Source organism: Triticum aestivum, chromosome 7D (assembly GCF_018294505.1).
Source record: "Triticum aestivum cultivar Chinese Spring chromosome 7D, IWGSC CS RefSeq v2.1, whole genome shotgun sequence".
Taxonomy (NCBI): Eukaryota; Viridiplantae; Streptophyta; class Magnoliopsida; order Poales; family Poaceae; genus Triticum; species Triticum aestivum.
The window spans coordinates 378,412,859-378,424,132 of NC_057814.1; the positions used below are offsets into that span (position 1 = coordinate 378,412,859).

The 11,274-nt window shown below is 43.5% G+C and overlaps 1 protein-coding gene across 1 annotated transcript; it reads left to right on the forward strand.

The window, feature by feature from the left end:
• The first annotated feature begins 4,610 nt into the window (after positions 1-4,610).
• On the forward strand, positions 4,611-9,956 carry LOC123165449 (transaldolase). The gene is made up of 13 exons (XM_044583093.1): positions 4,611-4,775; positions 4,878-4,992; positions 5,094-5,172; positions 5,264-5,339; positions 5,437-5,520; positions 5,596-5,700; positions 7,165-7,245; positions 7,337-7,401; positions 8,204-8,273; positions 8,358-8,435; positions 9,216-9,313; positions 9,400-9,535; positions 9,642-9,956. Exons 1-13 carry the CDS (start codon positions 4,719-4,721, stop codon positions 9,786-9,788), a joined length of 1,191 nt encoding a protein of 396 aa, XP_044439028.1. The 5' UTR covers positions 4,611-4,718; the 3' UTR covers positions 9,789-9,956.
• The last annotated feature ends 1,318 nt before the right edge of the window (positions 9,957-11,274 follow it).

The following is an 11,274-nucleotide window of genomic DNA, read 5'->3' on the forward strand; positions in this document are numbered from 1 at the left end:
ATTTAAAGATGTATTGCAGAATTGTAAGGAAGGGAGAACATGGAACAAGTTCATCGTTAAAGATGGATTTGTGTTTTGTGCTAACAAGCTATGCATTCCAGCTAGCTCCGTTCGTCTTTTGTTGTTGCGGGAGGCGCATGGAGGAGGATTAATGGGACACTTTGGCGTGAAGAAGACAGAGGATATACTTGCTACACATTTCTTTTGGCCAAAGATGAGACGGGATCTTGAGCGTTTTGTTGCTCGCTGCACTACATGTCAAAAAGCTAAGTCACGACTCAATCCTCATGGTTTATATATGCCTTTGCCTGTACCTAGTGTTCCTTGGGAGGATATATCTATGGACTTTGTTTTAGGTTTACCTCGAACAAAGAAGGGGAGGGATAGCATATTTGTTGTCGTGGATAGGTTCTCGAAAATGGCACAATTTATACCATGTCATAAAAGCGATGATGCTGTTAATGTTGCTGATTTGTTCTTTGTGAAATTCTTCACTTGCATGGTGTACCAAATACTATTGTTTCAGATCGTGATACTAAATTTCTTAGCCACTTTTGGAGATGTTTATGGGCTAAGTTGGGGACCAAACTGCTTTTTAGTACTACATGTCACCCCCAAACTGATGGACAAACTGAATTAGTCAATAGAACATTGTCTACTATGCTCAGAGCTGTTTTGAAGAATAACAAGAAAATGTGAGAAGAATGCTTGCCTCATATTGAATTTGCTTATAATCGTTCATTGCATTCTACTACTAAGATGTGCCCTTTTGAAATTGTGTATTGTTTCCTTCCTCGTGCACCTATTGATTTGTTGTCTCTTCCATCTTCGGAGACGGTTAATTTTGATGCTAAACAACATGCTGAATTGATCTTAAAAATGCATGAGTTAACTAAGGAGAACATTGAGCGTATGAATGCTAAATATAAACTTGCTGGAGATAAGGGTAGAAAACGTGTTGTCTTTGCGCCTGGAGATCTTGTTTGGTTACATTTGCGTAAGGATAGATTTCCTGATTTGCGCAAATCAAAGCTAATGCCACGTGATGATGGTCCTTTTAAGGTGTTAGAGAAAATAAATGATAATGCATATAATCTTGAGCTGCCTGCAGATTTTGGGGTTAGTCCCACTTTTAACATTGCAGTTTTGAAGCCTTATTTGGGTGAGGAAGATGAGCTTCCGTCGAGGACGATTTCATTTTAAAAAGGGGAGGATGATGAGGACATGAATACCATTGTTACACCAACAGCCCCTGCTGCTATACATACTGGACCAATTACTAGAGCTCGCGCACATCAATTAAATTATCAGGTATTTTCGTTTCTTGGTAATGATTCTAATGTTCATGAGAATATGATGCTGCCTAAATTGGATACGTTTGTTTTGCTTACAAATGAAGGGTCTGGCATGGATAAGAGGGATGAACACTGGAGCAAGACCAAGCATGAAGATGATGTCATGCGTAAGGGGAACAAGAACAGAGTTACAAGTGATGATTTCAGGACTTTGAAGCCACCATAAGGAGTGCATGAAGCCTTGGATGAAATATACAAGATGTCACTTCATAAATTTCGTCCAGAGACTATTCTAGGTGCTGCGTCACCTTACTATTGGGCCAGGCCCATGTAATTTCGAAATACTTAAGTATAGGCTGTTTTTAGAGTCCGTATGTGTGGGGAAACAAGAGTTAGGGTTGGTTTCGGACCCCACCTCCAAGGGCCACGAAATCCCCCCTCTTCCTCCATATATACAGCCCTTAGAGCGCTGTTTAGATTTTGGGTTTTGTTTAGATTAAAAGTTCGCCATAGCTGCAACTTCGCGTACTTCGTTTGTGTTCAACAATCAGACCAAGACGTCACAGAACCCCACCTTCATTAATAAATATTTCCTCTTATATTCGCAGTATCCTGATTGCAATCTCAGTTTCTTGCTTGTTCTTCGTTTGCTCGCAGGAAATAGACCCTCGTGGTCAGGTTGATCGTGATCCGACGTGGTCAATAACCCCTCGGAAATTGATTTAGCGATTGTTAAGGCGCGACATCTTCACACATTCGTAGTCGGATTGTCAAAGTCGACTCCGTCAGAAAACGATAGCTATCTCATCGAAACATCGGGACACCTTCGTCTCTATCACTAGTTATTTTTCCCTAATCTCTACTTACTTTCATGTTTAAAAAAAATCACCACACCTTCATCTAACTTTCTCCGTATGATAATCAATCGCCTTAACTTATCTTGTGAACCAGTTTCATTTTAATCTCATGCTTTGGTACTCGTACCACATTATCCTTGGAAAACAAGTGTAACATCGATCGTGTCGATCCAATCATTCTCAAACTGATCGTGTATCCCAAACGCAAAAGACAATGCAAAAGAAAACAGAAAATAGACTAGTTGCACTATCCAAATCCAAGAGCGCGTCATCACATGAGCAAAGCTCTATCCAAATCCTCCTCGCTCGCCCTCGGGCCTCGGTGGTATCGAAACCTATGCATCAGCCCCGCACGGAGCTAAGCGAATAAACTAAACCCCAATAGAGAGCAGATCGATGCTAACCAAGTAACTAACCATCGTCCGGATTACCAAACTAGCCTTGCTTTACTTTTGCATCCCGATGTCACGTGGATGTGGAATCGGAACCATTTTCATATTTTTCTACGCAACTTCTATCGCCAACCTGACACCTAGTACAATTTAAGTAGGGAAATACCCTGAGCTCTTGAGTGTATTTATAAATCTGAGAAAAAATTATAGTAGCAAAGAGAAAAAGTAAAAAAAACTTTTTAAAAAATAAACGTGACCTTCTGTTGTACTCGTATAAAAAGTTTCGTGACGAAAAAACTACCGTCAACTTAAAGGAAAAAAGACCAAATTTTAAGGAAAACATTGTGAATAGTAACTTGTATATAGTGTTTTTTTTCCACCATGAATACCATGAAAGTCATTCCTTGGCCAATTTTTTTATATGAATACAGTAGAAGATCAAGTTTATTTTTTTACCCGCAAATAAAGTTTACTTTTTTTGGATTTTTATAATTACTATATTTTATATAGGGTATATATTCACCCTAGATCCAAACGCGCTAGTGCGCCACAACCAACTGATTTTTGAAAAGAAATCAGCCGGCTGTGTGAGCTGTGTGTCACGGCTCGTGTCCTGAGCCCCACGCGACCTTTCTTCTTTCTTGCCTTATTTCCTTCCTCCTTCACACAATTTTTCTTGGACCCCTTCATTTTTCTTTTTCTCCCCACTGAACAATCATCATGTCTGATGTCTCCATCGCCATCAAATTAGACACTTGTGTGCTGCTGGAGAGGAGAAGACCGCACACATCGCTACCCGCTGTTGGGAGAACCGATGTATTGCAAAGCAACCGCGGAGACCACCCAGTTGCAAGGCTACCTTGTCGCCGCATGTTGTCGCTCCAACAGCCACCTTTGTTGCAAGGCAATTGTGGAAGACCACCCAGTTGCAAGGCTACCCTACTGCCGCTGCAACATCCACCATATGAGACCACCGCGTCGCAATACCCGTCACCGTGGCCAATGTGCAACATCCATCATGTTACAAGCAACCGCATTGTCAAACACCATCGCGTCGCAAGCCACTCACTAAAATTTGAATTGGAATGGTTACAGTTAGATGACTTTGCAAATATTATTACTAATGTGCACGAGAGAGAATGATCAAAGTTATTGGTGTTCAATCTTTCTGTCAAGCGACCAGTGCGGCCACAAAATGTGTCGACCGCAATACAAATCAGTATCGTCCTGAACCTGAAACTCACAGATTAATTCTTCATGGATTCAAGCCTTGGCAAAGCACTCCCATTACAAGGTTCCATAAACATGCTCGATTTGTATGTCAATATATCTGAATTGACTAGGCATAAAATAGAGATGTTTATTATGTTTTTCTATTGAGGTGAATAGCATCCCATTTTTACTTCAGTAATTAACATAAATTAGAGATGTTTATTATATTGTTTATTAGATCTCCCTCTTGGAATGAGCTACACCTACCGGTTATTCTTCTCATCTCAAATAAATACATCTATAAAAGCACATTTTTATCTGCGGCCATCTATTGTGGTGGCTGAATTGATGTATCGAAGGATTACCTTCAAGAGAATTAAAGAAATGTGAATACGAGGCTGGTTTGAATTCAGCAATGTATTCCTTTAAATGTAATTGTGATCTTGCAAGTGATATAATTTGGAAATGCAGCTGCGCTTACCGTGAATACATGCACTAAAGCAAGCAGAAGCAATGGTCCATCGACATGGTTGCTGACCTGTTTTTCACGCACTTCTTTTGTGTAGTCAATTTGTAAATCTAGAGATGTTGCTGGACACGTTGGAACTAATTTTATTTGGAGTAATAAGGCATCGATGGTCAAGTTTATTCTACAAAATTGCTAAAGTTAAATAAGGTCTCCAAGTGATATCGGAAGAAAGAAAGAAAGAAGAAAAGAGGACAGGTATTTTTTTATTCCATGACTATGCAACGGATTAAAAAAAACAGCAATTGCCGGATCTAAAAAAAACACTCAAACTTGGGGCGCACATAGAGAAATGAGCCATCGACTCATCCGAGGGCAAAGTCGTCACATCAATAAATTGATGAACCAACCCCAAACGGCGAGCTAATTTATGCGACTTGCGATCCTGTAAATATACGCTCTCACTCCCCCACTTCCTCCGATCCCAGCTCCACCCATGGCGCTCTCCATTTCCGCACCCACCTCGTCTCCCTTCCTCCCCGCCCCCCGCCAGGTACACTCTCTCGCTCGCGTTCTTCATCCTCCGTCCGACGAGCTCCCATTTGCTCGATTTGGCCGCTTGCACGGTCTGACCCGTTCTTGATCGCCGCTCCAGGTCGGCAGGTGGAGCTCGTCACCAAGCTCGCTTAAGCCCGCGGGTTTTAGCCTCCGGAGGCCGGTTGTGGTGGCACGGGCCGCCGCCGGCAACGCGCCCTCTTCCCCCGCGGGCGGTACTGGGTCTCTCTTGGTTTCCTTCCTGCCCCCCGGCCTGTTATGATGTTCGGTGTTCTTGAGTCTTGATCCGCGCTACCTGCTTGTGGGTTGCTTGCAGCGGTCGTAACTGAGCTCGACGTGGTCTCCAGCTTCAGCGAGATCGTGCCGGACACAGTCGTGTTCGATGATTTTGAGAGGTAACCGCTCTGCTCTTTGCTCCTGTACCCCTTTGAATGAATCTGGTTGGGGCGATGGTAAGTGATACACGATACTGCTGGTCGATTGCAGGTTTGCACCGACGGCGGCCACCGTGAGCTCTTCACTGTTGCTTGGGATCGCAGGGCTCCCGGATACCAAGTTCAAGGTGAGAAATTATTACTGGCATGTTTAACTGGCAGATGGTGAACACTGAACAAAGGAAGGGTCACATGACTAGTGCTCGGGCTGCGTGTTTTTTGTAGAGTGCCATAGATACTGCATTGGTAGATGGTGAATGTAACACAATGGAGAAGCCCGGGGACCGGATGTCCTGTTACCTTACCAAGGTGCACTTTGCATTTCGGTTTCAGTATCACCTGTTCTGTTCATCTGACGAGTTGATTTGATACGAAATTTGGCAGGCCCTGGGGAATGTTGGAGCTGAGCTGGCTCTTCAAGTTCCTGGAAGAGTGTCCACGGAAATAGATGCTCGATTGGCTTACGATACCCAAGGAATCGTCCAGAGGGTATGAGCTTCTTTCTTCTTTTGTTGTTCTCGTGTTCGGTAACTGAATTGTGTACCAAAGTACCCACATTGTGATTTGCATAGATGGTTATGAACTTAAGTATTTTTACTAGCATACCGTGAACGTGAAGTATTTACCAAGACCCTCATTTATTTGAATCTACTTTCAGTTTAATTAGTCCAATATTTTTGTGTGTTCTCAATGATGACAAGTTATTTTGATGTGGGCAAAACATCAATCTGTAGACCATAGTAGCTTATTTTCATCACATTGATGATGCTTAAGTATGCATGAGTAAGTAATCAGTTAGTTTTAGTAATAAAAACAAAAGTATATTTGACAATTTCCATGAAACAAGGATTTGTTTACTTCTAATGGGCTAAACAGAATATTGAGCAAAATAACCACTAACATTAACATAAGTTTGATATATTACATACGGTACACAGAATTAGGATATCTATGTTTCCCCCCACTAGCTAGACATTAATTGATAGAACAAATTTTTTTTGACAAAAATGCTGGATCGGCTTTTCATTCATTAGGGGGAGAGAGTACAGGGTGTGTAGTACACGGTTACAAGAGGATTTTAGTTGCATATGGCTCATGCAGGCAACGGCAACCACAGCTCCATAACTATTCTAATCAGGCTCTCTGGGTCTTTGTATGAGTTGATCGATTCTGATCCTCTTTGCGGCTGTCCAATTAGCCAGCCCATATTTTAATCAGTAGAATGTGGCAGTTGTTGTTGATGCCTTATTTGTGAAGATGTGCTCGTTGCGTTCCTTCCAAACGTGCCACCACACAAGCTGCACCAGTGAGCTCCATGCACGCGATGGTGCGGGCACCATCTTCCCACGACTGAAGAAGTGAGCTTGTAGATTAGGCAGGAGCCAGCGTCGTCGGGAGATGTCACAGCTGCAAGGCCCGTCGCCATAGCGCAGTGGTGAAGAGGCAGGTGCCAGCAGATGCACAGCATCTTCTGAAGTATGCCAGCAAAGCGAGCAGATCGGGTCGTGGTTCCATCCTCGTTTGGCCAAATCTTTACTATTAGCTCCGGAGTGAATATTTTCTCTCTCCAAATTGATAACAGATTTGGCAAACATTTCGTTCTTTTTTGATTGCTTTGAGTTCTTTTCATCACTGTCATATTCAATTTGTCAACATTGATGAACTTATTGAGTATCTTCTGCTTCACTTCCAATATTCCCACAAATCATACCTTAGTCGTGATGGTACTATTTAACTGCAAGTATCCGTTTGATGTCTGTAATATCTTTTCCTAAAGTTAAGGCCGAGAGCATGTGTAGTTACTTATTATCTAAGTTTTGGCATATGCTTTTTACTCATAGCCTTGTCTGGCTGATGCTTCAGAGTAAAGCATGTGTGCTGTTGGCTGATATCATTTGAAGAAACAAAAAGAACTTATGTTTGATGAAAAATATTTGGTATTTCTATGTTCAGGTGCATGAACTGTTGCAGATATACAATGAACATGATATCCCATCAGAACGTCTGTTATTCAAAATTCCTGCTACATGGCAAGTAAGTTTGCACTGCATTAATCTCTTAAGTGTGGTCTTGTTCATACCTGCTGACTATGCATTTTTGTCGTCAACTTGTTTACAATCATCAGGGTATAGAAGCGTCAAGATTACTTGAATCTGAAGGAACTCAAACACATCTAACATTCGTTTACAGGCACGTACATGCACTTTGCTTAATTTGGTCCCAACCATATTTCTTGTAGTGGGGAGTTGTATGAATGTTTTTCCCTCTCTTCTTTAATGTTACAATGCTTTGATGCCTGAAACTTCTTGTCACAATTTGGAACCACAGAACTGTCTTTAAATTACTTAGCATGGGACTTGTAGAAAGCTGAAGAGGGCTAAATGGCTAAAGTATCCCATTTTTTGCCTGTCGGCAACATCAATACCTATTGCGCTTTGGTGTTAGCACAAGGAGAGGTTGTCAGTCCAGTCTGTCTTGTAACTTATAAGTGAAGTACTCATCTCACATGATGAGTAGTTGCGGGATTGTGCTCGAAGGTCCTCGAAGTGCAATAAGTGTGTACATATGCGGCACCTCTAAAATGGGTTCGAGGACTTACGTGACACCTCTAAAATAGTTCGAGGACCTGGATGCCACGCATATTGCACTTCGGGGACCTGGATGACACTTTTCATAGTTCGAGGACCTATGTGACACCTCTGAAATAGTTTGAGGACCTACAATGCACTTCACTCAAAGATTTTCATATCTTTGCGAGGGTTGGCACCCCTTTGTATGGGAGGCTCCACAAGACAGCTCAACAGGCCTTACTAGTTATTGAGACGAACATGTTTACTACGAAAAGACATGCACTATTGTAGGTGCACTTACATAGACTTTCAATTTATGTAAGATAGTAAGGCAATTTTGGAAAGATATTTTTTCTCTGTAGAATTTGTAACTTTGACCTGATAGTTAATAACTGAAGCCTTGTGTGTGTCTTCTTCTTAAGTTTTGCACAAGCAGCAGCTGCAGCGCAAGCTGGTGCATCCGTCGTACAAATATTTGTGGGGCGTATTCGGGTAAATTTACCATGTTCTGTTTTCATTACCTCGCGCTAAAATGTAAGTAGATGTTATGCTGACCAATGACCATAAACTATACAGGATTGGGCAAAGAATCACTCTGGTGACCCAGAGATCGATGAAGCTTTAAAGAAGGGAGAAGATGCTGGGCTTGCCTTGGTTAGCATCAGTTACCATTTCATTTTTGTGTTTATCAGCATAAGCTAATATCTGGAAACAGGGCTTCTTTACTCTGCAGTTCTGCAATTTTTAATGTTCCTGGTGTCGCTTTCCCCAGTACTTTACGGTAGCTATGTTTTGTGCTAAAAAGTGAAAATTTCAAAAGTTTTGCGGTCACTACCAGCAAGTAATAGCACTGACTATTATTTTAAAATTCCACCTGATTCGCATCATCTCTTGAAAGCCAAACTGCGATCATGTGCTCAATAGCAGCACGCCTCATTCAAGACGACATTAGCCTCCTTGTAGAGGGGTCTGGCCCATGAACAGGGCTCCCTGTACAGCGAAAATGTGCTGACCATTTCCAGTCCTTTCTGCTGTTGTTGTGTTCTCTGTCCTGGGTATTTTGCCCATTTTGTACTGTTTCCTTTTACTTGATGCAAAATTCTCATCATTTCTTTTAGCACATCATATGCTGGTTTGCCATGCTATATCGTAACTAGCGTTAATGAGAGTTGCAAGGGAACTAGGGTTGAATGGCAGTACACTTATACTGTTTTTTGGTGAGAATAGATTAATTGAACAATTAATGAAAATAATAAGGAAAGTTTGAATGAACAAGAGTAGGGTTATTCAGGAGCTCTTGTCTGCCCAATTAGATGCTGAAGATAACACGGCGTCGAGTCGAGTTTTCCATATTTGCAGTGGATTACATAATATGCTGTGCTATTTCCTTGGCTAGGAGTTGGACTTTATATATGATTCTGATCTGGATTTCAGGTGAAGAAAGCGTATGTGTACATTCACAAGAATGGGTACAAGACAAAGTTGATGGCCGCTGCCGTGCGCAACAAGCAAGACGTGTTTAGCCTTCTGGGGTAAATACTTGCCTTTTTCCCCTTAATATAGACTGTGGACCTGAATTGGTAGGTACTGTACTAATTAATGTTTTTGAGTATTTTAGGATCGACTACATCATAGCGCCCCTGAAGATACTGCAGTCCTTGGATGAATCTGTGACCGATTCCGATGAAAAGTACGGTTATGTCCAGAGGCTGACTCTTTCGCTTGACAAGATGTACAACTTCAGCCAAGAGGAGGTTTGTTCGTTCGCTCGTTCGTTTGGCTTGTTCACATCTTATGTGAACAGAAGTGTAGTTTTGATGTGGTATTTGTGCGCTAAGTGGGTAGTTGCGATGAACGCAGCTTGTGAAGTGGGACCAGCTGAGCCTGGCGGCGGCGATGGGGCCAGCGGCGGAGGAGCTGCTTGCTTCTGGGCTGGAGGGGTACGCGAACCAGGCGCGGCGCGTGGAGGAGCTCTTCGCCAAGATCTGGCCACCCCCCAATGTTTGAACTTCAATTTGAAGCCGTTTCTTCTTCCTTAATATTTTCGTTCCAAGAAAGGGTGTTTTGTTTGTTCCTGTCAACATATTTACTTTTGTCCTTGGAATGGCTGCCGGACTTGAAATCTGAATCGTTTTGTGGAAATATGAATGCATTTTGTGGCGATAGTTTCTTTTATGCTCAGGGTGGTTCAAACGTCATCTTTTTATGAAAATGTGTGCGAATCTCACATTTGAGATGGTCACAGTGATGAGTGACTGTGTCACGAGTTAGCTATGTACCTTTTTTTTTGGCAGTAATCTGCGCCGGTGCACCGGCCGAAAGTTTCGGCCGGTCGCACCGCAGCCGCCCGATTTACCTCTATATTAACCGTCAGATCTAATCCTCGCCAAGTCAAACGCAGCTCATTTTCTTCCTCCGCTGGTGTACACATCTAGCCGCCATGGATGAGCGAGGCACCCAGACTCGAAGCACCACCGGGCTTGGCCGCCCCCGGCGCCGGTCACCGCCCTCGCCATCGGTTGCCGCCCTCGCCGCCGGTGGCCACCTGTGTTTCATGCTGGCTCGGCGCATGCAGCAGCGTGTGCGCCGGTTGCAGCTCCCCCGGTGATGGTCGCAACTCCGCTGCGACGGTCGGAGCTGCGGCGGCGAAGATCACCGGACGCGCGCCCTCGAAGACGAGCTCACGTCTGAACCGAGGCAAGGCTTGAACCGTCGCACACCCTCTGTGTTGCAAACGTTGTTAAAAAAGTTTCAACCCCTGGATGGAAAAGCTTCAAGCCCTAGATGAAAAAGCTTCAACTGGCACTGCGATTCACGAGGAGATACAACAGCTGACGCAAAATGCTTCAACCTTAGATGAAAAAAGTTTCAACCAGATGATAGAGAGAGCTTTAACCAAGGGCTGCTCAAAACAAAACAAGTTTCAATAGTTTACACAAAAGTTTCAACCATGGACGGAAAAAGCTTCAATCGTGTATGTAGCAAAAAATGAAAATAGTTGTAGCAAAATGCGACACTGGTTGCAACAAAAACGCGACCCACTTGTGCATTGTAGCAAAACATGACGCCGGTGGCAGCAGTATGTGATGCCGTTTGTAGCAAATTCAAACGCTGGTTGAAGCATGTAGCAAAAACTGCGACATCGGTTTTCCTCGGAGGAGCGGAGGAGCGTTGCCCCATCCTCGCCATCCTGCGGTGACCATGCTCGCCGTCTCATGGTCGGTCGCAGCCTCCTCCGGCACCGGTTGCAGCCTCCTTTTCGGACCGTGCGTCGCCATGAACTGTGACTTATTTGAGAGAGAGAAGAAGAGATGTGTTTTGAAGAAGATGTGTGGAGGAGGACGAGTTAAAGTAGATAAGGCAGGCTGCGGGGACGTGGGGCCATCAAAAAGCGTGGTTTCTACGTGAGGGACGCGAGACATGAGGCGTACGATCTAAACGATCGAGTGACGCGCGTTGGACCGGCGGAGCGTTCCGCCGGCCTGCTGTCAGG

Coding starts and splice junctions, on each gene's coding strand:
- LOC123165449 (XM_044583093.1), top strand. CDS start 4,719: ATGGCGCTCTCCATTTCCGCACCCACCTCGTCTCCCTTCCTCCCCGCC. Junction 4,776..4,877: donor TCCTCCCCGCCCCCCGCCAG/GTACACTCTCTC, acceptor TCGCCGCTCCAG/GTCGGCAGGTGGAGCTCGTC. Junction 8,436..9,215: donor AAGATGCTGGGCTTGCCTTG/GTTAGCATCAGT, acceptor TCTGGATTTCAG/GTGAAGAAAGCGTATGTGTA.